Source organism: Ictalurus punctatus, chromosome 29 (assembly GCF_001660625.3).
Source record: "Ictalurus punctatus breed USDA103 chromosome 29, Coco_2.0, whole genome shotgun sequence".
Taxonomy (NCBI): Eukaryota; Metazoa; Chordata; class Actinopteri; order Siluriformes; family Ictaluridae; genus Ictalurus; species Ictalurus punctatus.
In genome coordinates, this window is record NC_030444.2 from 7,642,901 (window position 1) to 7,669,570 (window position 26,670).

Consider the following 26,670-nt stretch of genomic DNA (forward strand, 5'->3'; position numbering starts at 1 on the left):
ATTTATTTATTTATTAGACAGTTTTAAAATATTCATTGTCATTATAATACATTTTGTTCTGTTAGTTAATTTGTTTATTCATTTATTCCTTGATAATACTCAATAACCTTTTCTTTAAATGTATTAAAGGCCATAGGTATTTAATTAAATATTGAGTTAACATTTTATTTGTTTTGTTTGTTTAAATTCTTCCTAAAAATCAATTTACATTTTGAAATGCAATATATAATATGTTTATATTATTAATCCATTCATTTATTTATTCAACACAGTTTATACTTTATCTTTTTAATTAATTATCATATATTCACATTTAACATGTTATTTTAATTTATCGTATATTTGTGTCATTACTTATTTGTTTGTTTGTTTAAATGATCTCTATAATAAAAGAAATAATAATAGTCCTTGCACAGCACTGGCTGCAGACTGCAGACTGGAGTGTGGATGCTGGAGTGTGTTTCATATGTAGCATATTGATGGAACAGATACATGTACCATGACATATATTTAAATACTAAATATAAAAAGGATTGAAAGCCAGGGTTATCTCATGCACAGTGTGATTGTGATATTCTCTCTTCTGTAATTATCCAACAGCCCTTCAGCTCATTTATTTAGCTTCAACTTGCAGATCTGGGAAGCTGTACATTACCGTAACTCTCCAAGAGCCAAAGCTTAGCAAGCTTGCAGAAACATAAACCCTAAAACTATCAGACAGCAGCATGAAGAAGTGAGACAGCAGTAATGCAGCCAGGACAACTCATCTTAACTCTTCCTCTGTGGGCTCTGTGCTTAATGTGATACCTAATCAAACTCTTCCGCTGGTTACTAAACCTAATGCTGCTTAAATATAGTGTTTATATATCTGTCTGTGTGTCTATCTGTCTGACCATCCATCTATCCATCTATCTATCTATCTATCTATCTATCTATCTATCTATCTGTCTGTCTGTTTGTCTGACCATCCATCTATCTATCTATCGATCTATCTGTCTGTCTGTCTGTGTGTCTGTCTGTCTGACCATCTATCTATGTATCTATGTATCTATGTATCTATGTATCTATCTATCTATCTATCTATCTATCTGTCTGTCTGTCTGTCTGTCTGTCCGTGTGTCTGCCTGTCTGACCATCTATCTATCTATCTATCTATCTATCTATCTATCTATCTATCTAACTGTATGATCATCTATCTATCTGTCTATCTAACTGTCTGACCATCTATCTATCAATCTATCTATCAGTCAGTCTAACCATCTATCTATCTATCTATCTATCTATCTATCTATCTATCTATCTATCTATCTATCTGTCAGTCAGTCTGACCATCTATCTATCTATCTATCTATCTATCTATCTATCTATCTATCTATCTGTCAGTCAGTCTGACCATCTATCTATCTGTCTATCTATCTATCTATCTATCTGTCAGTTAGTCTGACCATCTATCTATCTATCTATCTATCTATCTATCTATCTGACCATCTATCTATCTGTCAGTCAGTCTGACCATCTATCTATCTATCTATCTATCTATCTATCTATCTATCTATCTGTCAGTCAGTCTGACCATCTATCTATCTATCTATCTATCTATCTATCTATCTATCTGTCAGTCAGTCTGACCATCTATCTATCTATCTATCTATCTATCTATCTATCTATCTATCTATCTATCTATCTGTCAGTCAGTCTGACATCTATCTATCTGTCTATCTATCTATCTATCTGTCAGTTAGTCTGACCATCTATCTATCTATCTATCTATCTATCTATCGATCTATCTATCTATCTATCTATCTGACCATCTATCTATCTATCTATCTATCTATCTATCTATCTATCTGTCAGTCAGTCTGACCATCTATCTATCTATCTATCTATCTGTCAGTTAGTCTGACCATCTATCTATCTATCTATCTATCTATCTATCTATCTATCTGTCAGTTAGTCTGACCATCTATCTATCTATCTATCTATCTATCTATCTATCTATCTGACCATCTATCTATCTATCTATCTGTCAGTCAGTCTGACCATCTATCTATCTATCTATCTATCTATCTATCTATCTATCTATCTATCTATCTATCTGTCAGTCAGTCTGACCATCTATCTATCTATCTATCTATCTATCTATCTATCTATCTATCTGTCAGTTAGTCTGACCATCTATCTATCTATCTATCTATCTATCTATCTATCTATCTATCTATCTATCTATTTATCTATCTATCTGTCAGTCAGTCTGACCATCTATCTATCTATCTATCTATCTATCTATCTATCTATCTATCTATCTATCTATCTATCTGTCTATCTGTCAGTCAGTCTGACCATCTATCTATCTATCTATCTATCTATCTATCTATCTATCTATCTATCTATCTATCTATCTATCTATCTATCTGTCAGTTAGTCTGACCATCTATCTATCTATCTATCTATCTATCTATCTGTCAGTCAGTCTGACCATCTATCTATCTGTCTATCTATCTATCTATCTGTCAGTTAGTCTGACCATCTATCTATCTATCTATCTATCTATCTATCTATCTATATATCTATCTATCTATCTGACCATCTATCTATCTATCTATCTATCTATCTGTCAGTCAGTCTGACCATCTATCTATCTATCTATCTATCTATCTATCTATCTGTCTATCTGTCAGTCAGTCTGACCATCTATCTATCTATCTATCTATCTATCTATCTATCTATCTATCTGTCTATCTATCTATCTATCTATCTATCTGTCAGTTAGTCTGACCATCTATCTATCTATCTATCTATCTATCTATCTATCTATCTATCTATCTATCTATCTATCTGACCATCTATCTATCTATCTATCTATCTATCTATCTATCTATCTATCTATCTATCTATCTATCTGTCTATCTGTCAGTCAGTCTGACCATCTATCTATCTGTCTATCTATCTATCTATCTGTCAGTTAGTCTGACCATCTATCTATCTATCTATCTATCTATCTATCTATCTATCTATCTATCTATCTGACCATCTATCTATCTATCTATCTATCTATCTATCTGTCAGTCAGTCTGACCATCTATCTATCTATCTATCTATCTGTCTATCTGTCAGTCAGTCTGACCATCTATCTGTCTATCTATCTATCTATCTATCTATCTATCTGTCAGTTAGTCTGACCATCTATCTATCTATCTATCTATCTATCTATCTATCTATCTATCTATCTGTCTGTGTCAGTCTGTCTTACCATCTATCTATCTATCTATCTATCTATCTATCTATCTATCTATCTGTCCATCCATCTATCTCACAGCTCCATATTTATCTACCTATCTGTTCATCCGTCCATATTTCAGTCTGTTTGTGGGTAGAAAGGTTTTACATACGCGGCATAAGAGTTACTTATTCAGGCATGTTACTGAGGAACGGGTCGCGGTCCAAAGAGCAGTACTAAAACGCACGTCAAAATGAGTGCTCAAAGCGCGCTACTAAACTGATTCACTTTTTAGTGCTGCATGATGTGGTTTGGAGCACAGCCCGGGATCACTGAGGGGGCGGGGCTTAAATTCCAATGGGATAAGCACGTCAGTGTGGGCGTGGCTCCGCCTCTGCACTGGGAGTCAGTGTGATACGTGAAAGTGACGTGCTTCTTCTATTCTTCTTATCGCTGGGAAAATGTCCTGAAAACACTGAAACTATCACAACAAGCGGAAAGTGGAGACTAAACCGGGATATTTACAGCTGGATGTTTCGTCTGCGTCGTTTTTTGAGAGAGTATTCGCTCTCAAGAGGAAACGAAGTAAAGGCGAGTCTGTTGGTAAACTTTCGTTAGCTGTAGCTGGTGAGCTAAAGAACACTGCTGGAACGGAGTGAAGTTTACACTGACGCAGGCCTGAGACCTCTCACTCTTGCCCCCTCAGCCGCTCACCCTCACTCGCGGGCAACAGGTTCCCTCTCAGCTGTGAAGCAGAAACCGGACACTGGGGATTTCCTATCGCATTTTTCCAGCTAATATATTTATATATTTCTTTTACAAAGTTCGGACTAATTTATTTCCCGGAGAAGTGAATTTGTCCTCTGTGTACACTTGACTAGCTAAAGCTAGTTTGGGAAGACGCTTTCGGCCAAAAGGAAAATTCTGGAATTAAACTCGGTTAAATGCGTTACGAAGCCAGAATGATGCCGGTGAGTCGAACATGTAGTGTTTATCTTTCTGTTCAAAATGGTAGGAAATGTTGTACTTTCTATAAAAAGAGAGACATTTTACTCTCTTACTAATGTTTCTGTAACACTGTTTCCAAAAGTCTTTTACTTTCTCCCAGGTAATTCGACCCTTTATTTCTCCACCTGTGTTTAAAGGTGCAATAGTCAAGTTTTTAAATGACTTGGCTTGTACAAATAACCTGGAAAATACATCGACCATGATGATAGTCATGTTTAAAGCTGTAGCTTCAGCGCTAGTGTATGAAGTGGCTGAGTAAAACCCGTCTGGAAAACTGACTTCCGGCCCGTAAACATATTTATCTTTGGATGAACTTCCTGTCAGTCATTTTGTAGTCTCTATACTCCGTGGGCTCCTGGAGATCTAGTTTTCCTTACTTGATACGCTTTTACATCAGTCAGGACTCAGTTGTTTGACCGAAACCTGCTGTACAGGGCTGTGTAATGACTCACTGACTGGGCAGGTCTCTCTCATACTCTCACATACATACAAACACATCATAATGGATCATCATGTTCTGAATTATTTTTGCCTGTCTCTATATAATCTTAATGTGAGCTGGGTTATAAACTGAATAATAGACTTGAGAGAAAATTCCATCCACGAAATATATTTCTGCTGAAATATTTGTGGTTTTGTGGTTTGTTTGCTATCAGTTACTGTATAATAGAATTTAATAAGAGATCAAATTCAACGATTTCACCGTAAAGCTTTGCTGAAAGCTCCTAGAAGCAAAACTGGAAGAGCTTTTTTTTTTTTTTTTTTTTCCCCCCCTCACTCATCATTTTCCTGTGACGTTCAATGTCATATCATGGAAGTAAGTGAGACAGTGCACACTGGACTCTGAGTCCCAGAGGTGAGGGAGACGGGCAGATTAAAGCGCCGCTGCACCACCACCTTCAGGTAGGGATGAAGCAAGGGATCGTTCCCACTGCACCACTAACCAGACTGCTGTAGATTTTAGAAAACATTCAGATTTCACCATATGAAGGGTTTTCCTGGGCCACCACACACAGCTTAAAGACAAAACTCTAAATGAGTTTGGTGTTGTAAAGTTTACTCGCCAGTGAAAAGTGGAAATCTTCTTAACTTGTGTGTTGTAAGCATACTAACCAGTGGTTGGACTCCTCGCTGCTGCTGCACTGTAAGACCATCTATAATCACATGGATCATGGTCATTTGAATGATTTTTTTTTTTGGCTCCTTGACAGTACACCCCCCCCCCCCTCCCCAACACACACACACCCATTCATTCGTGCCCCTCCCCCGGTCACCCCATAATCTACAGTGGCCCGTAGAGTGTCTATAAAATGACTGACAGGAGACTCATCCAAACACAAGCATTCTGGACCAGAAATCAGATTTCTCAGCCACTTTGTATACTTGTGCTGTGCTCATGACTCAAACCATTATTTTTTTTTATTGTGTTCTAAATATCTTCCAGGTTCATATTTTTTTTTGCACCTTTTTAAGGATTTTCTTACAACAATAAGACCTCTCATACCATTCAGTCAATCAGAGAAAGCTGTTTGTAAGCTCAGTGTTTTGTAAAGATTTTGTCTTCTGAATAATCAGCATATGTTCTCTTATTATGCTCCCTTTTAAACAGAGACGCTAGATAAATGCTGATGGCTTGTCGTGTGAGGTAGATAAATAAGGGACAGTCGATATTATGAGAGGAGCTGGTGATGAGCTTGAAGCAATGCCAGTCTTTTTTTCTTTTCCACTAGGATGCATTACTTCCTCTCGCTGCCGCACTTCTCTTACTGAGCGGCTCGTGTAGTTCCTCTTTGGGTGTGGTTTGATATCAGATGTGTGTTGTATTCGTTTTTATCGGTTTTAGAGGTTAGGCATCAAACTAACACTTTCGTGTTCCATGAATAGATTGACTCTTGTTCATGTTTGGCACAACGGTTTAATGGTGAGCACGTTTGCCTTGCACCATCAGGGTTGGTCGTTGCATGTTCTCCCTGTGATCCCTTTGAGGGTTTCCTCCCCCAGTCCAAAGACGTGTTGGAGGCTGATTGGCATTTCTAAATTGCCCATGATGTGTGAATGTGTGTGGGATTGTGTCCTGAGATGGGTTGGCACCCCATCCAGGGTGTCCCTTGCCTCGTGCCTCAAGTTCCCTGGGATAAGCTCCAGCCTTCCCCGTGACCCTGTGTAGGATAAGCGGTACAGATGGATGTAAGTATATAGGAGAGATTTATGTCAGAAGTCTTGAAACTGTATTCTGGACCAAACAGTATTTGGCCCCATGTCAAATCTAATTCACGGCCCCGCTTTAAAGGATAAGCGTCACAAAAGATGGTGGACTATTGTCATCTACCCCAGGGGCAATTAAGCTGCCATTCCAAGATTCAGTACCCAGTAGGTCCCGCTTCATATAAATCCCGCCCACTTAATACTTTGTAATTTTTTTTTAAGCCTAGCGCAAACTACATTATTTTATCCCTGATTTCTGAGGCACCTACTAATTTTTCGTAACTTGGTGACCGCATCTCTCCCCCAGCTTGGCGCCTACTCTCTGAGCTTCCTCAGAGACCGTGAGAACAGTTCAGCCAATGAGAATCCAGGAAGAAATCAAATTCCTCTGCTGTCCCACGCATCAGATCCCTGAATCCAGTTTCTTATCCATCTATTTGTGTGGGAGAGTGATTGCAAAGTGTAAGAACCATGATGATGCTTTTATAAGAAGTGATGTGGCGTTATGATGTCATTCAGGAACATTTATTAGGAACAGCAGAAATAATAACAAACAGGGCGTGATTTCTACCAGCACACAGGATCACCAAAAAAAGTTCTTTTTTTGCATTATACCTCCACTTGTCTTTGTAGATCAGATCTCACTGGCCGCGTCTCCCCAACCTACATGCTTCCTTCTTTTTCTGTTGTTGTTTCTGTACAAAGTAGCGATCAGCCATGCTTTGGTGAAAGATGGTGTAGATCGTGTGTGACTCGTCTGCAAGGCGATCGTCACTCCTGCGTCCACAAAACAACAGATCGCCAGCGGTTAACGTCGTGTAGTGTGAGCGGGTTGGCCATACTGAGGTTTTGGGAGTTGTGTAAATGTGCACTCTGCCTCAAAGAAAAACCCAGCAGGCTGAACATGAACAAAGGCATCTCTTTATTTTGATGCAAGACTCGCATTTTGCTTTAGTTTCATTTTGAAACAAAAAAGCACACGCAGCGAATTTAGCTTGGGGTCAGGGGGAGAGTCGAGGTGAGGGATGAAATAATAAAACAGAAAATTTTAGACCTGTTTGCATGCAACGTTGCATTTCTAGTCCACAATTTTCTTCTTTGCCGCAAGTATTGGAAGGTAAATTTGACCATGACATTTAGCTTTATTAGAGCTAATAAACGCTTCACTTAGCGGCTCGTACTGTACGTCACTGCAGATGTGTGTGGTACGAGTTGTAAGTGTGTGTTCTTGTTCCCAGGGGACCAGATGGCTCTTTGTTCACCTGCACTCATAATGCATTAGAAAAGAGTGTGGCTGAGCTCACGTGGTTGTGTACATCACCAGTTTGGTGACGTGTTTCGGTGTAACACAAAGCGCTTGACGATTGCAGTGAAACTCTCCTGCGATTGTTTTCACCAAGCTGCTTTTCATTGTGTGGGAGATGTGTGTGCACTTCTGCTGAACTCTGATAAGAAACGCTCTCATTTTACGAGACGTCTTCTCCCGGTACAGACTGACCGAGGTCGTTAGTCCTTGTAATCATTAGCCTGTTGAAATGGTGTGGTGTCTCATGATTAGACAGACGCAGTGTTTTTACACTGAAGCTCAGCTTGTTCTGGGAAGAAAAGAAAAATCAGTCATACAGTGACTTTGCCTTGATAACAGCTCTGAGTCTTCTATAAGGTTGGAGAATATATGGCGGGGGATCTGAGTCCATTTCTCCATACAGGATGTCTCCAGATCCTTCACATTTCGAGGTCCACACTAGTGGACTCCTCTTCAGTTCACCCCACAGGTTTTCTATGGGTTTCACATCAGGGGACTTGGATGGTCATGGCAGGATCTTGATTTTGTGGTCAGTAAACCATTTTTGTGTTGATTTTGATGTATGTTTTGGATCTTTGTCCTGCTGGAAGATCCAACCACGGCCCATTTTAAGCTTTCTTAATTTACATTTAATATCTGTGTTGATATTTTATAGTCCTTGATGCCATGTATCCTAATAAAATGTCCAGGACCTCTGGCAGAAAAACCGCCCTAAAACATTAAAGAGCCACCACCATATTTAACCGTGAGCATAAGATACTTTTCCATATGGCTACCTCCATATTTATGGAAGTCTTGGTTGAACAATTTCCTGTTCCTAGTTACCCAGGTGTTACTAAATTTAAAATATCAATGGGAATATACTTCAAATATATTTTTCTCATATGAATTCACAGGGTGCCAATAATTGTTGTACAACAGATATAATTTTTTTTGATAAACCTGTTTTATTTGCAATTGTTGATTTATTTTTGTGAATGTTCTGAACAAAAGCTCAAAAGGTTAAACAATAAAGACAGTTTTTCCACAGCCGCCTTTGCTCTTATTTACCAAGGGTGCCAATATTATTGGAGGGCACTGTAAGTTAAACATGATTTATTTTTATAATCACATTAAATCAGTATCCTACACATGGATGGTGCCTTTCCATCAGCCTCAAAACAGGCTGAACTTAACAGGCCTCATTAAACTATTAAGTTAGTATTTCACATATTTTGCTACTTTATTTTCTTTTCTTTAACAGAACTACTGCAAGTTTATACAGTCCCCTCCAAAACTATTGGAACGGCAAGGCTAATTCATTTGTTTGTGTTATACACCAAAGACATTTGGGTTTGAGATCAAAAGATGGAAATGAGACGAGAGTTTAGAATTTCAGCTTTTATTTCCTGGTAGTTACATCTAGACGTGTTAAATAACATGAAACACAGAACATTTTGTATCAGAACACACAATTATTAGGTGAGCAAAAGTATAGGAACAGATGAATCTTGAAGTAAATTAAAGAGCACTTAATATTTGGTTGCACATCCCTTTCTTGCAGTAACTGCATCAAACCTGTGATTCAGTGACATCACCAAACTGTTGGTTTCTTATTTTGTGATGATTTTCCAGGATTTTACCACAGACTCTTTCAGTTGTTTGTTTCGGGGCATGTCTCCTCTTCAGGAGGTGAAATACTGCTCAGTTGGGTTAAGGTCTAGTGATTGGCTTGGTCAGTCTAAAACTTTCCACTTTTCCCCCTGGTGAAGTCTTTTGTTGAGTTAGTAGTGTGTTTTGGATCGTGGTCTTGCTGTATGATGAAGTTCCTCCTTATTAACTTGGATGCATTTCTCTGTAAACTGGCAGACAAAATGTTCCTGTAAACTTCTGAATTCATTCTGCTGCTGCATCATGACATACATCATCAATAAAGATTAGTGAGCATGCCAACCCAAGCCGTGACACTACCTCCACCATGTTTCACAGATGAACTCGTATGTTTTGGATCATGAGCAGATCCTTTCTTTCTCCACACTTTGGTCTTTCCATCACTTTGGTAGCGGTTAATCTTGGTTCGAGAGCTTTTGTGTCTCCTGTCTGTGTTTCTTTGTGAATTCCAATCTGGCCTTACTGATTCTCACTGCTGATGAGTTGTTTATCTTGTGCTATGGCCGCTATATTTCTGCTCTTCAAGTTGTCCTCGAAAGCTGGACCTTCACCACGTGCTCTGTGGAGGTTGGTGATGTCACTAACTTGTTTTGGGCTTTTTCTTCACAGCTCTGTGTTTGTCATCAGCTGCTGCTGTTTTCATTGGCCGAGCTGCTCTATGTCTGGTCGTTTCAGTAGTGTATTACATTCGATCCAAATCTATCAAGACTGTCGCCTGCTTGCGTCAACACGTTCATTTACTGCTGTTGGTTAAATAACGGACAATAAAACAAGTAAACAAATAAAACAAAAATCCTTATCTTTTGATTTTCATAATGTTGACTATTCATCGCAGCCCTAATGCATAGCTCATGTTTGTACAATAAATAATATAATAAAACGTCAGGCGTTTGTCGTGTTTTGATAAGACACTCCCAGAAACTTGCAAAACAAAACCTGTCATAAACACTAGGCACTTTAAAAAGCTTAAACACTAGAAAATCTACAATCCAGTTAGACAAGTTTTCCTAATACTCATTTAAAAAAAAAACAAAAAGAATTAATATGCAAGTTTTTTTGTTGTTGAGATTTTCAGACACAGGTACAGTCTAGAAGAGAGGTGTGTGTGTGTGTGTGTGTGTGTGTGTGTGTGTGTGTGTGTGACCTCTACAGAGAGAAAAGAGCTTTAAAAGCAGCGAGAATGTGATTTTATTTCACTCTGATCACTTTCATATATCCACTGAGCGCACTTGGAAATTTCCATTCGCAAGAGTTAACCATTCTCTTAGGACACATGCGCGCACTGTGTGTGTGTGTCTCTCTCTCTCTCACACACACAAGCGCTCGCTCACACACACTCACTCTCTCTCTCACACACACACACACACACTCACACACACACGCTCATACACACACACAGCCTCCATAGGAGCAGAGGTTAGAGGGACTGCGATGAAGCACAGCCTTGAGAGAATCATCCCAGGTGTTCTCACACATCAATAGCACTGTGTTATTGATTCACCTGTTTTTATTAACATCATGTTTTGGTTAGAGTTCAGTCAGCGGTGAAGTGTGGATGTAAATATGTCTAAATTCTCTCGCTGCCAGGATTCAAACATTAACACTTGTGACGTATGTAAGAGCGCTCGCTCTGACCGATATTTACACACGTTTTCACCAATCATTTGCATCTCAGAAATTTGCATCTCTGCCCGTGTCACGAGCTTCAGTCCAGTAAGTAGGAGTACTTGATATGTCACATGACAGATCTGTACAGAAACATCATTTACAAGCAGAATGTGTATCCAAAGTGTTACTGTGTGTGTGTATGGTGGTTTATTATTATAATTTATTTTATTTTTTGTGGTTTTATTTTTGATTAATTGGAAGTTTAATACACAAACCAGTGGATTATTTGTTTGTAACTGTAGCTGGAGTCTGGAGATTAAACACTACTCAGGTCCTATGAGGATCTGAATAGTTTTAAGGTGCGCTTCAGAAAAGTTTTTCCAAGTACCGTGATTAGTCATGTCAGCTAATTATTCTCTTCACTGCACTATTGACACATCATCTGGCCTCGCCTGTTTAGTAACTCAACATTATTGTGCATCATCATCATCACCCCCCCACCAACATGGCTACAGGCGTACTCGCTCGGTCAGCTTTCAGAGCTGATGCGATCAGAAACAGATGAAGTTGATACTGAGAGCTGTAGAGAGAGATTGAGCGTGACCGGGAAATCAGATATACAATAACTGTTAAATATGCTGACTGTTGACTTATAGACATGAAATATAGATTATTTATTTTCCCACTCAAGGGAATTTTCTTTTGTTTATTTACCGCAATTGAGTCTTTTATGAAAATGCTGCTTTTGTTGTGGAAGCGGGGAAAAAATCTCAAAACTGCCTTTGATTAAGGCAAAACGGTTTTTGTTTGAGGTAAACTGATTTAAAAAAAGAAGAAAAAAGGCCATTACATTCAGCTAAATTCAGCTAAAGTGCCTGTTTCCAGGAAACGGTGACCTTAATTTTGGCCGGGGTCCTGTTGCCCGAGGCTACGTCCTCTCTCTCTCTCTCTCGCTCTGTGTGTGTGTGTGAGACACAAGGCTCCCAGTTCTCTTGATCTCTTGTTGTCTGTTTAATCTATGGGAGTGACTCAAACATTCTGTCTTCCGGCAATCGACCCGGTTGTGTTTATACGTCTCTAAACCCATGCCTGATGCACTGCACAAGACCTGATAAAGTAATGACTGATGTAGTAGCAGCAGTACACTATGGGCCCAAAAGTATGTGGACACCTGACCATCACACCCAACAATGTGAACATCCCATTTCAGATCTAATCTTCCTATGCTGTTAGAATAGCGTCCAGTCTTCTGGGAAGGCCTTGCTGTAGATTTTGGAGCGTGGCTGTGGGGATTTCTGATCATTCAGCCACAGGTGTATTAGTGAGGTCAGTCTGATGTTAGGTGAGGAGTCCTGGGGTGCAGCCAGCTTTCCAGTTCTGTGCAGGACCCTCGAGGTCTACCACTCCAAGTTTAGGCCCCTTAAGGCTGATTTATACTTCTTGTTATCTATGCAAATACGCACGCAAGATGGCCGCCATGTGCATGCTGTGGTTGATCGGTTTGTCACTTCAGAAAGTACTGTGACTCATCCGCATGGTTCAGTAATAAAGTACATAGTAGAGGCAGTATAGCACCATGTGATGCTGTGTGAACAACTGAATAAACAAACGAACGTTGTCTCAGAATGCGTACGTGTACTATTCTAGACATACAACCCCCTACCCCTGCCTCACAGAGATGGGTCGATGTGAGTGGAAGTTTTTTTTTCACTCAGTTTTCACTATTCCACGTACACGGATATCCAAAAATCCACCAGTGGGTTCTGTGTGCACGTGTACAGAGATCTTTTAAAAAAAAAAAAAAAAGTTTTCCTGCTACCTGCCTGCTACTGCTTTGGCCTACAACCGGTTAAGAAACGCTGTTCTAGGTCTTTACTGGGTACTACCACTAGCTTCTTGTTAGTGGTTTTCCTATTCCAGGTAGCGTCTGAAGTTTAAAAACCTCTCCAACCTGCTGAAAGCTCTATTTTGAGAGAAACCGAGCTCGTCAGTGTGTTTAACATCCCTGTGCACGAACTCGACAAACATACAGTTGGAATTGGAAACCTAAAAGACAGGGATGTTTAGGTTCTGATGTGCCATCTCACGGACATGGCTTACATTGGAGAAACCCTGCTCTGTGTACATCCTCTATAAAATGCATTAGTGGAAAGAAATGAAGCTCTACGAAGGCTCTTGAAACAAAACCTGCGTAATAGCACATGATATCACGCGTGGAAGCTTTGTACAGCTGTGGCTGTTTGAACCTCCTGCTGAGGATCCTACTTCTAGCTTTCATCTGTGCAACAGTGTACGCACAACAGGATATTGAATGCACCTGTGGATGTTGCCTTTTACCTGCGTGCCTCGAAGAAAAGGCACGAGTGGCTCGAGGATTTCTTGTTCCATCACATACGTATTTTGCTTAGAATTGAGAAACTCTCTTGCTCTTGTGAACGTAACATTAGTGAGCGACTTTGTTGTGAGTGAAATCACTCGCTTTGGTTCTTATGCTCATTTAAAAAGGGGGAAAAAAAACCCAGGCTTAAGAGTTTAAATGATTTGTATGTTTTTACTTGTGTATTTTAACGTCAAATAAAACACAAGTTGTTGTCAGTGAAGGTTTATTTTTTTTGTTTAGTGGGTGAGGCAAGTCTATGTTGTCTGTAGGGCCTGTGGAAAAATAAATAAATGACGTGCTTGAGTGTACTGCAAATGAATCCGCTGTTTCATCTTTAAACAGTAATGCACTAAAATGAACGATTGTCTCCTCCTATTTCCATTTCAAACCAAAAGAATCCACAGAAGGTCTCCTCCTGATTTCCATGGTTTCCTCCCACCTCCCGAAAAGCATTCTAGTAGGAAGACTGGCTACTCTAAATGTCCCTAGGTGTGAATGAGTGAGTGTGTGCTAGGTTATAGACTGGCGTCGCACCCATGGTGAATTTCCCGCCTCATGCCCAGTGTTCCCAGTGGATCCAACTTAACCCTTACCAAAAAGTCTTTGAAATAGGAAAAGGTCATTTTCAGAACACTTCCTATGTCTTAAATCAACGATGTAATATTGTGCATAGATAAAAATGTCATCAGTCTTTCACCTTCAGCCGTTCTTGCGTCTCTGTCCTTGCCTGTGGGCTGTACAGGTGATATTTCACATAGTTGGCGTCGAATGAAGGTCACATCCATCCACATGCCAACTTTTTTTTTTTCTTTCTTTTTTTTTTCCTTCTCTCCAGTGCTGAGTCGAGCACACTCGCTCTGTGGATCATTAAGTTAGTGCTGAGTGATTGGAGCAGCACAGTCTGCATCTGCTGTAATTAAACGCTCACTCCCTCTCTACCTCCTCTCTTAAAGCCTCGTCCCTTACAAACATAATCTGCCCGTTTTACATAATCTCAATTACAGGACCCTGGGTTCCTGCGAGTACTGTTTGTTTACAGAGCAAGCGAAGTAAACTCCAGGACTTGGTTTGTTTTCGTATGTGAGGAGCTAATTAGCTTAAGCTCATGCCAAGACGAAGCCGTGAGGAAGAAAGCTCCGACGCTGGTGCTCAATCTCAGTGCAGTGCACTCCACTCACTGACATTTGCTTTGGGTTTTAAATCACCAGATGTTTGTGTAATGAATGGTTTAAAGAGCAGGATGGGAGAGATTTTTATATTATTGACAGTCTTTTTTTATGGTTTTAGTGGTTCTGTAAAGCATAGCAAGGGAATCTGTTTTTATATATTTATTATGGAGTTCTTATAGTTAATAGCTTGTTTGACTGATTTGTTGAATTAAATGGGTTTAATCCAAACCTCAGTAACGGAAAAACAAGCAGGACTATGAATGTCAACTTTGAATACAGTTGCTGTTGTTTTTCTTTGGCCATTTGGTGTCTGTTGCTCAGTACATGAGTGGTTTCTTTCTTTTCAAGACATTACAAATTGTTGTATTGTCTATGCCTGCTTTTTACACAGTGCCTCTGATTGATTTTCCCCATCCTCTCAGCTTCAAAATGGTTTGCTTTTCTCCCATAGACAGCTCTCTGATCATGTTGGTTTATACTTTTTAATTATGAATGCCGACTTCTCAAGTGAAACTGAAGGCTCAAACCCAGGGTAGATGTTCAGAGCTATTTATTGTTTAAACAATCAATCTAACAGGACACACCTGCGTAACAAGAAATGCCCGTCAGTTGCGTGTTCCAATATTTTTTGCTCACCTACAAATCAGGTGGCCTGACGCAAAACGCGATATGTTCTTTGTCGTTTAACACGTCTACATATAAATAACAGGAAATAAAAGCTGAAATTTGTCTCCACCTCTGAATTCAGGACCAGCATCTGGAGCAGAACTAAGGTTCCATAAGTTCTTGACCACCTTCTCGATCTCTTGGCAGATGTTCTTGACCGTGTACCTCAGCAACAACGACCAGCATTTCACAGAGGTGCCCATAACTCCGGAGACGGTGTGCCATGATGTGGTGGAGCTCTGCAAGGAGCCAGGAGAGATGGACTGCCACTTATCTGAGATGTGGAGGGGATCTGGTAAGAGAGACACACACACACACACACACACACACACACACACACACACACACACATTTATTTCCCTTGAAGAACAATCAGTGCACACAAGGCAGCTTTAAACAAATTTGAAAAACATTTTATTATTAGATATCGTTGTGTGTATGTATATATATATATATATATGTGTGTGTGTGTATGTATGTATGTGTGTATATATATGTGTGTGTATATATATATATAATGTATGTGTGTATATATATATGTGTGTGTATGTGTATATATATATATATATATATATATATATATATGTGTGTGTGTATGTATGTGTATATACAGTATCTCACAAAAGTGAGTATGTGTGTGTGTGTGTGTGTGTGTGTGTGTATATATGTATGTGTGTGTATATATAAACTGCATTCATTACGAAATCTAAACAAAGGCCATGTCCATGTTCTGTAAGTTCATTCTTCTATGTGTGTGACATTAGTTTGAATAACAAACTACTTAAACCAAATTGCTCCTAGAAGTCCCATGAGCTCTTATGTAAAGGAGAGAAAGCTCCAGGTGTCTGAGTGAAAGCAGTGCAGGGATTTGCACAGGGATTATTGGGTACAATGTATTGTGTTCAGACTCTTGTTCAGCTCTCAAGCACTTGAGGGCTTGCTGTGGCCTGTTGCCATGGTTACATGTCTTCGAGCACGTTCCGTGTCTCTGAACGTTTCAGCTCGAGTACCTGGAAAGGCCTTGACACCTCGGCGTGTTTATCAGTGCAGCTGACGTCACGGACAGGAAGTTTTTCTTCAAGTGTTACTAAATGATTGTGTATGTAGGGAGCTGAGTGTTCCTGCGCTCGAAGTAGTTTAGATTTTGAACAATAACATCCTTCCTGTTTGGCATCGAAACCGCCTCGAGTTAATGACTAACCGGTATGTGGATAAGTAGAAAGTGGAATGGCGGTCAGTCGAGCTGAAGCAGTTCTGCAGCATTCATGTGGATATTCATCAGGTGTTTTTGTCGAAGAGAAAGCATTTCTCCGCTACTGAGTGTACAGTTATAGTAATGAATTTACAGCAGAAACAAAACTCACTTTTAACTTAAACGCAGCCTAGGATTGTTCACTGATCCCAAATCCTTACACCTTTTAAACCGAATATACTTCCCTACATCCACACAGTCAGTCTATACGTGTTCACTCTCAGGTGTTCTAGCTTAAGGAAATTTGTTAAGACCCTTCAGTATTACAGGTTGATTGAGAGTGGATTTTAGAGATACCCGATATCTAAGTTGGACCGGTACCTGCCCATAACAGATTTAAACCCATTACTATCGGTTGATTAAATTGATACTGAAGGAAAACATAACACTCAAAGTAAAATATTGCTGAACTTTATTACAAAAATAAACTGTACTGACTGTACCATGCAAATTTAATGTATTTTTTGTTAAATTAAATAAATAGATAAATATTAATAAAAAAAGCTGTTTCTGAGGTGTGCCTCTCATGCTGTGAAGGCCACCTGCCCATCTGCCAGAGCGTCGGACTTCTCCAAGCCTGAGTTTGTGTCATGGATCTCAGTGAGCCTGGACAGGTACTGTGATACGATCTCTGAATCTTGCTGCTTGCACTTTGGTTTTTTTGTCATGTCCATTCACACAGGAAAGGTGTTCGTCAGCCTTTGCTGGAGCACCGTGATTTGTGCTCTGTACCTTGCGTTGACTTCATCTTCCCACTGTGGGCTGATCAGGCGGATATCATCCCCTGGGAATTCACGTGAAACCTTGACCCAGTCCGTGCCAAGTTTCGCCATGAGCAGTCGTCGTAGTTCATGAGTGGTGGGTCTGAATTCTCTGCAGAATATCTGAAGTTCATCAACAAACTTTCATCCTCCTACTTCGTGGAGCGCCGGCAGATGAGTCATGCTGCTCCTGATGTCTTCCAATGTCTAGGGTTCCTGAACTAGCATAGGGCCTCCTTCTCTGGCCACTTCTTGTATTGGGGCATTTTCCACAGAGTGCACTGTCCCTTCTCTGTCTGATTTTGTTGGTCTGAAGCCCTCAGGCAGCAATGTTGTTGGTCCCTTCACTTGGGATCTCGTGTGTAACGCCACCGGTGAAGGTAGGACAGCTAGAGCATAGTTCGGTGGGGGTTGGTGGTTCAATTCTGATAGAGTGGTGTAGGCTGGGCTGTTTCATCATGAGGAGGTGCCTCTGAAACTGCAGGTTCCTCCCTCCTTACTGGCTGTGGGCATCGTGGTGGGGCGGAGTCCAGGTCGGGATCGGCTTTCTGCAATTTAGCACACTGAGAAACAGATGAAAGCCCTGCCTGACATTTTTTCTCTCTCTTATGTGCCTCGCTCTTCCATTCAGCAAATGCCTTCCAGTCAGCCAAAAACTGAGCTTCGTTCTTTGTTTTAGGGGTCTCTCTCTCTCTCTCTCTCTCTCTCTCTCTCTCTCTCTCTCTCTCTCTCCTTTGTCTCTAAATTAAGTTTCAGTTGTCTGAGAACTGTTTCAACTGTCTGAGAATAAAACTACCTTTTTCAGGAAAAGCACATTCTTTAACCCATACATCATATTGGTTCAAACATGCTTCCCTTAATTCATATGCATAAATGTGATATTAGGATCAACATATGTGCACCCTGTACATACCATAGCATGTGTCACAGGATGTGCTTTGCTACATGTTTTCCCCATATTTTTTTTTTCTTTTTACACCTTCTATAACTTTCAAAGTTTTAATCAGTTTAACATGCTGTGAAAATCAAGTGAATATGCATTCTTGTGCACAGACAGAAAAGGTTCAAAATGTGTGCCAAATCTCTAGATATTCAATTAATCATATAACTTATAGGTTCAATAGAGCAAACCTTAAGAATGCAGAAGAGTTTACCTGTGAGGGCGAGTCCACATACAGCAATTTGGTAGGACTTAGTTGTCTCTTCCCTTCTTTTTTTTAAATAAAAATAATTATAATTTTATTTTTTTATCTCAGTAAAATTTACTTGTGTGTTAAATTCGCCAAATGTATCATGTACCACTGATATGTTGGGATGAGTCAAAGGGACATGCCAATTGATAATACCCTGCCGCAAAAATACTGCGCCTCTTGCGCTTCTTAATAAGTACTCTTTTTACTTATTTATTGCTCGAACCGGACTCTTTCCGTAAGCAAATATTTTGACCGTTATTATCTCTCTCTCTATATACACCCATCAGTATACATCTTAGTTTTGAAGCTATAATCTAAGAAACACCAATATCTCTGCCGTCGCAGAGGCAAAGTTCCTGGAATTTCTTATAAGAAATCGCTCCATGTAATACGTCTTTCAATGTAATTCACGCATTTCTTATATCATTTACTCCCTTCCATACAGACAGCAATACCCCATGACAGCAGTCCACTGTGACTTCATAAAATTCTAATTCTATATCATTGACCCTTCCACACAGACAGCAATACACAATGACCTCATAAAATTCTAATTCTAAATTCTTGGTGATTCCTACCAGTCAGTGGTAAGGCTGCATCGGTCTTTCTCCCTGTTAACTGCCTGCCTATCTGTCTGTCTCTCTATCCATCGATCTGTATACGAGTTGCCTACCGCTCTACGAGAGGTTACACATACGAGAGGTGTGTTTTCAAAGTAAGCATGAGTTCTGCTCTGCTGTTAGCTGCATTGAAAAAGCAAAGGACCATCTTTAGATGGAAATAAAGTTAATTACACACTTAAGCCGGAGTGTAAAATTAGTCCTAAACCATATATTGAGATTCGTTAGTTTAAAATTAACACTGTGTACTATTTCTGTTCCACCACACACAGTTAAGACACATAGTAATAGTAGCCAAGCAGAAACATATTCTGATATAAACGGGAAATGCAGCATCCACGGACGAGATTACTGTAGAGTGATCATAGACCACATGAAAAACCGTCCTACATCATGGGACACGTCATTATCCTTATTATTCTGATCAAACTGGGCAATGAAAATGCTCTGCACTGTGGGGAAAAACCACAAGAAAATTCATGTCACACTACGAGATAAACATGTAATGCTGCAAACAATATGAAGGAATCTGGGATCCTACAAATTTACTACAGTAAACAGATTCACCCAACTGTGTTTGATATTCTACGCTGTCAGTTCTAGGCTTTTTGTTTAATACATTTAGTACAATCCTCCAGAATCCTCAAGTGAGTCAGAATATTGTGAAGGAGTGTCTCATCAGCAGTTCAGACCTTGCACCAGCAGTGTGTCAGCACTCGGTCACTGCTGTCCTTGCACGGCGAGGTTATTGGCGTGGGCTGACCCGTGTGTGTGTGTGTGTGTGTGTGTGTGTGCGCGCAGAGCGAGCTGTGGGCGAGGGCGAAAGGATGCTGGAGCTACTGCAGCGCTGGGGCTCACGCAGATCAGAGGTCCGCTTCTTCCTGCGCCACGAGAGAGTTCCCGGCCGCGAGCCAGGTGAGTTCAGCTCGATAAGTAGCAATGGAGCAAGGCATGCGAGTTTAGTACGATGATTAGTCAAGCACAAGACTGGTGAATTTAGCATATTGTGATTAAGGTACTTGAGCATGGTGAGATCAGAGTGATTTGTTTATCACGGCGTGTTTCAAGTGAGTGTAACGTGATTATTTTGTCACACTGTCATGTCAGGTGAGTTTAGTGTGCTTAGGTTATTGTATTGTGAGACCAGGTGAGTTTAGCGTGATTAATTTATTGTAGTGTGAGACCAGGTGAGTTTAGTGTGGTTAGTTTATTGTGGTGTGATGTCAGGTGAGATTAGCATGATTAGTTTCATAATGTGATTCAGGTGAGTTTAACTTTGATCACTGTATGGTAACAGAGGTGTATCATAATAAGGATACTGTGATCCCAGCCAGGTGAATTTAGCACAGCTTTCTGATCTCAGCTGAAGTGGATGAACGTGAGTGACTTGAAAGAAAGCTTCTAATAACTTTCCCCATCAAGGAAACGGATCAGTACCCAAATACCCTGAGAAGCTACAGCACTGCTTCTCATCCCAGGTCATTACGGAGAGGATTTCACTTGATTATGTGAAAAATTAAATGTGTGTTTTAAGTGTAGTTTTGGAGAACCAGGAGCTTCAACCAGAGACTTGGCTTAGCTTAGCTTACCTTATCTTAGCTTAATTTCCCTGAGAAATTATTGATTATTTTGTATAAATTGCATAAGTCCTGTTTTTTGGCAACACTCATTTGGCATAAAGTAGGTTGCATAATCTTTTCTCAGTCCCGCTCTAACCCCTTTTACCCTTCAATCTAAACGTGTGTGAAAGTAGCCTGTAAGCATTATATAAATGCCAATCTTGAACCCCGGCCAGAGGATGATTGGACTTATTGGTCCTGTGACATTATTTCCCTCCATGACCTGTGACTTCTTGTTCAGAGAACCATGCTAAATGTGTGGCTCATCGCCAGTCACAGGAACACACAGTGTCCTTTGTTCTAGTGAGGCCTGGTGCTAATTTTGAGTTGACTGTTTTTCTTACCTGCAGGTGACCCCTGCTTCAATCCATCCACCGAAAGTGGGTCTTTTTTTTTTTTTTTCCCCTCTCCATTTCTTCACAGCCCATTGATCACATTTTTTTTTGTCCTCGGTTTTTAACAGATGTGAGTGCGTTGTGTCAAATGACAGATAATTCACGTATTAACGATGTTTTACAGGAAACGCCAGAGGCATGGAACAGAGGAGGAACGGTGTTAAAGGTCCCCCAGATAGAAGGATGGAGAACGGGGTGAGTCAGTGAGCAAAATGTCTGTTTTTCTTCTAGCGAAATAATGAACTAGGTGACTTTTTTTTTTTTCTTTCTTTCTCCTCTAAGAAAGCTAGTATTTGTTGATGAAAGGAAAAAACTTAAGCTGCATTCGTGAATTGCATTCCTGAAACTCGAGCTTGGTGAGAAGTGTTTGGTATGTGATGTGGGACGGATGTTGAGTTTTTTTGCTGTTTTGTAGGTGGCTGCTCCACGCATGGACATGACTGTGGCTGAGCTGCAAGAGATGGCGACACGACAGCAGCAACAAATCGATGCTCAGCAGCAGCTGCTGGCCTCTAAGGTAGATGAAGCTTGGAGGTGTGGGATAAGGTAGTGAGAGATAAAAAACCTCTAATGACATTTGGAAGTAATGGAAAAATGGTATGCACGTAAAGTGTTTTCTTGATCTGATTCCAGCATTCTTGTTTTTTATATAAGAAGCAGATATTTTCTGTCCAGTAAGTGTATTTATAACGCTCGACCGTTGACCCTTTCTTGTCTTGGCATACAGGAGCAGCGCCTGCGCTACCTGAAGCAGCAAGATCAGATGAAGCACCAGCAGGCTTCTGAACAGGAGAAGTTACAGCGCCTCAGGGAGAATGTGGAGAAGCAGGAGGCTCGGCTCAAGAAAGTGCGCGCTCTCAAGGGTCAGGTGGAGCAGAAGCGCCTCAGCAACGGAAAACTGGGTGAGCGTTGCACGATATTGTATTGTATTATACTGTAAAATGCTCCACGTTTTTAGTCCAGGGATGTCTGACATGTGTTTGCCTGTTTGTAGTGGAGGAGATCGAGCAGATGAACAATCTCTTCCAGCAGAAGCAGCGCGAGCTTGTAGTGGCAGTGTCGAAAGTTGAGGAGCTCAGCAGGCAGCTGGAGATGCTGAAGAACGGCAAGATGGACGCTCTACACGATAATCAAAGTGCCGTGGCTGAGCTCGATCGTCTCTACAGAGAGCTACAGGTGTGGAACTTAAACGTCAGTCAGTGTCAGTCTCCAGTTTAACCATCTCTAATAGTACAACTTGGATGCAGCAGGTTCTTGCAGTACTTGAGCAACAAAAGCTTATGTTCTCAGTTAAAGGTTTTATAAACTGTCAGTGACGATCACCGTCAGTGATTTCTGTGGTTTTAAAATAGATGTATTTCCTCCTCCCAATCAGCTAAGGAATAACATGAACCAGGAGCAGAACTCGAAGCTGCAGCAGCAGAGGGAGAACTTGAACAAGAAGAACCAGGAGGTGGTCGCCATGGACAAGCGGGTCAACGAGCTCCGTGATCGCCTGTGGAAGAAGAAAGCAGCGCTGCAGCAGAAAGAGAATCTTCCGGTGAGTACTAACATGATCACGCTCCTCTTACACAGACAAAATAATAATTGGGCTAAAATCAAGGTCACGATTATATCAGCAGTGAGGCTGAGGGCACTCTCGGTGACTCATACAGCCACAAATTGTAGCAGATAGTTTTGTACAGGGACTCCACTGCACTACAACGTAACTAAATGTGCTGCTCTTCTTGTTCTGTTTTGTAATTCGGCCATAACACATTAAGCCAGCAGTCTGAGGTGATGTTTGATTGGCTGTGTCATAATCTCTGTCGAGAGATTAGTTATATTACCTCATGAGGGACCAGTACATCTCTCCTCTCCTATTATTATTATTATTATTATTATTATTATTATTATTATTATTATTATGATTGAGAGATAAAAACTCCATGTTGTCAGTGAGGCTGTATCACTAGACGTTGTCTAGATTGTAATATTAAAAATGTGTAGCTTTTTATTTTTTTGCCAATACTGCAGCCATGGCAAACACACGGTATCATACAAGATGACTTGTTTTACAGTGAGGGGAAAAAAGTATTTGATCCCCTGCTGATTTTGTACGTTTGCCCACTGACAAAGAAATGATCAGTCTATAATTTTAATGGTAGATTTATTTGAACAGTGAGAGACAGAATAACAACAAGAAAAACACGTCAAAAATGTTATAAATTGATTTTCATTTTAATGAGGGAAATAAGTATTTGACCCCCTCTCACTCAGAAAGATTTCTGGCTCCCAGGTGTCCTTTATACAGGTAACCCCCTTTAAGAGTGTGCTCCTAATCTCAGCTCGTTACCTGTATAAAAGACACCTGTCCACAGAAGCAATCAATCAATCAGATTCCAAACTCTCCATCATGGCCAAGACAAAAGAGCTCTCCAAGGATGTCAGGGACAAGATTGTAGACCTACACAAGTCTGGAATGGGCTACAAGACCATTGCCAAGCAGCTTGGTGAGAAGGTGACAACAGTTGGTGTGATTATTCGCAAATGGAAGAAACACAAAAGAACTGTCAGTCTCCCTTGGCCTGGGGCTCCATGCAAGATCTCATCTCGTGAGATCTTGCGAACAGTCATGAGAACAGTGATCATGAGAACAGTGAGGAATCAGCCCAGAACTACACGGGAGGATCTTGTCAATGATCTCGAAGCAGCTGGGACCATAGTCAACAAGAAAACAATTGGTAACACACTACGCCGTGAAGGACTGAAATCCTTCACACAAAGGAGTGGCTCAAGAAGAAGCACATTAAGGTCCTGGAGTGGCCTAGCCAGTCTCCAGACCTTAATCCCATAGAAAATCTGTGGAGGGAGCTGAAGGTTCGAGTTGCCAAACTTCAGCCTCGAAACCTTAATGACTTGGAGAAAATCTGCAAACAGGAGTGGGACAAAATGCCTCCTGAGATGTGTGCAAACCTGGTGGCCAACTACAAGAAACGTCTGACCTCTGTGATTGCCAACAAGGGTTTTGCCACCAAGTACTAAGTCATGTTTTGCAGAGGGGTCAAATACATATTTCCCTCATTAAAATGCAAATCAATTTATAACATTTTTGACATGTGTTTTTCTGGATTTTTTTGTTGTTGTTATTCTGTCTCTCACTGTTCAAATAAATCTACCATTAAAATCGTAGAATGATCATTTCTTTGGCAGTGGGCAAACGTACAAAATCAGCAGGGGATCAAATACTTTTTTCCCCTCACTGTAGCTATCTACAAGGAACAATGGGATGTTTCATTTTGTTATTAGTGATGTGAATACCAGGTGAACTGTTTGAGATGGCAGCATGTGTAATGTCCGCTTGAGTCTCGGGAACGAGTGGAAGTGGTTGGCCGGAACATTCAGGGGACCAAAGAGTGATGATACATTTCCAACATTAGGTACTTGAGCTTTGCAGATGAAGCCAGCTTTACACCAGCAGCGCACTGACACTGCCCGAGTGACACATCGGACCCACTCCTATTTTCATTTGAAGCTGCAGTCTGTTCTCATGCGGTGCATCTATTTCTGTGTTCATTCCCTGTCGGCTCTTAAGCGCGCAAGGCCATCCTCTGTGGAGATATGATATGATGCGATACGATAGGATGAGGAGATTGAAGAGTTGACAGGAGGCGAGACACGTGGGCCGATTAGCTGACCGTCTGCGTCATCTCATGACACGTCAGATGTCAGCCTAGGACATGTTTAGTAAATACAGTGTGCATATATCTGCACTGTCAGTCAGATTATTATAAACATGCACTGTGTGGCTGGTATACATCTCGAGTTTGAGTTTTAACCCAGGTCAGAGCGCGCGCACACACGCAGCTTCAGCAGGGCTACAGGCTGAAATATCATGCTGGCATTGAGTAAAACTATTTCTGTTAACTGAATATCTGTTCGTGAACTTGTACGGGTGTTCAAATATTACAATTATCATCTAGATCTGATTAATTTTTTTCCCCCCTCCTATACCTACCAGTTTATTGATGGAGGGGATAATGTTATTCCAAAACTTGCAGTACAGTTCAGCTCAAACCCTCAGGTTATCAACGTGCTTCACAAAGTGCCCTCTGGTGGATAAAAAAAAATAGCATGAAGACATTTTCTCCCATATTTTAAATGTTATCCTGATGTTCTTGACTCTGTTTTCAACACGATGATTTGACCTTTTTATTTCCTGTGGTGTTTTGGTGGTGTTTGTGGTGCCATGTGCAATTCTGCAACAAGGACTTTTACTAATCCACCCATTTCCTGCCTCTGATTCCTAAAGGCTCGAAATGGAGAGCTTGCACACCATCCCTCAAGATTCTTCCAAGCACTGAAACTCTGTCCTTTTGTGAAAGTCGTTCTTCTTTTCTACAAAAACACAAAGAAGGTCTAGGTCAGTGGTCACCGACCCTCTTCCTTGAGAGCTACCTTTCCTGCAGGTTTCAGCTCCAGCTGAAATCTGACACACCTGTTTTAGATGATCCAGAACTTCTTACTATAATGATTAGATGCTCAGATGGACACCATTATGGTTGGAGCTGAAGTCTTCAGGAAGGTAGATCTCCAGGAACAGGGCTGGTGACCACTTGTCTAAGTGGATTTTTATTTATTTTTTCAACAAACCCATGCTTGGTGTTAGCACCGCTCTGCACAGAATATTAACGAAACTAACACAAAGAGATGACGTTTGAGTCTTTCCTCACTGCCAAGAAATGTCGGTGACGCTACCAGGCACGCATGCTGCCCCAGGATTCAGTGGGCTTTTTGAGTGGGATTTTTTTTTTCTTTCATTTAATTCTCAATCCTGGCAGACTAAAACATTTTTCACTCTCATCCTGGTGCTTTGATGAACGGGATCGTCTTCCTCTAACAAGACAACAGTGTACTCCTCTTTTGAATGTGCTGAAGTTGTTTTGTTCTTGTTTCCCTTAAGAATGGCTTCCCCGTTAAGGAAAAGGCTTCAAAAGATACCCAACCCAAGGTAAAACTACTATTTTGGACATTGTTAGTCGGTTCATCCATGCAAGTCATCTTCATTTGGTAGCGGATTTATGGGATCCTTTAATTTAGACTTTTTTTTTTTTTTTTTTTTTTTTTTTTTTTTTTTTTTAAGTCACTGCTTGACTTAAGTGCCATTCCTTTTCAGTTTGGGGAACACTTGCATTTTGTTTTGTCAAAGGATGAAACATGCAGTACTTAAGACGTCCGAAGTATTTGTCGGTATTTCCCTTAAAGCACTTCTTTGCATTAATAATCAGTTCATCTATTAAATGTAAAGCTATTAATGGTATTTTCCTGCAGCTGTAATGCCAAAGACAGTACATCAAGATGATGATGATGATGTTGATAATTTATTAATAAGATCTAGTGATGTGAATAAAAAGGAGCTATTATGGAAGTGAAAAGTGAATATCAATTATTTTTACCATTTATGCTTGTACAGTTGGGGTCATAAGTTTACATGCACCTTGCAGAATCTGCAGAATGTTAATAATTTAAATAATAATAATTTTTAATTATTAACATTTTGCCGATTCTGCAGGGTTGTATGTAAACTTATGACCTCAACTTTTAAAATGTCTCCTTTGAATTCATAACACATTTGCACTGAA

At 40.4% G+C, this 26,670-nt stretch overlaps 1 protein-coding gene across 3 annotated transcripts in view; it reads left to right on the forward strand.

Moving 5' to 3' along the window:
• Positions 1 to 3,605: 3,605 nt before the first annotated feature.
• The window catches only part of tp53bp2a (tumor protein p53 binding protein, 2a), a 32,320-nt gene continuing 9,255 nt past the window's right edge, over positions 3,606 to 26,670 (forward strand). For 2 of the 3 annotated variants that reach the window (XM_047152186.2, XM_017461578.2), the window contains exons 1-9: positions 3,606 to 4,188; positions 15,357 to 15,504; positions 19,837 to 19,950; positions 21,174 to 21,244; positions 21,465 to 21,566; positions 21,777 to 21,951; positions 22,044 to 22,225; positions 22,425 to 22,589; positions 25,992 to 26,039. In XM_047152186.2, the coding sequence (XP_047008142.1) occupies positions 4,162 to 4,188; positions 15,357 to 15,504; positions 19,837 to 19,950; positions 21,174 to 21,244; positions 21,465 to 21,566; positions 21,777 to 21,951; positions 22,044 to 22,225; positions 22,425 to 22,589; positions 25,992 to 26,039 (1,032 nt within the window). In that variant the 5' untranslated portion in view covers positions 3,606 to 4,161. The remainder of the gene's footprint in view (positions 4,189 to 15,356; positions 15,505 to 19,836; positions 19,951 to 21,173; positions 21,245 to 21,464; positions 21,567 to 21,776; positions 21,952 to 22,043; positions 22,226 to 22,424; positions 22,590 to 25,991; positions 26,040 to 26,670) is intronic. The other variant, XM_047152187.2, reaches the window with a different exon arrangement.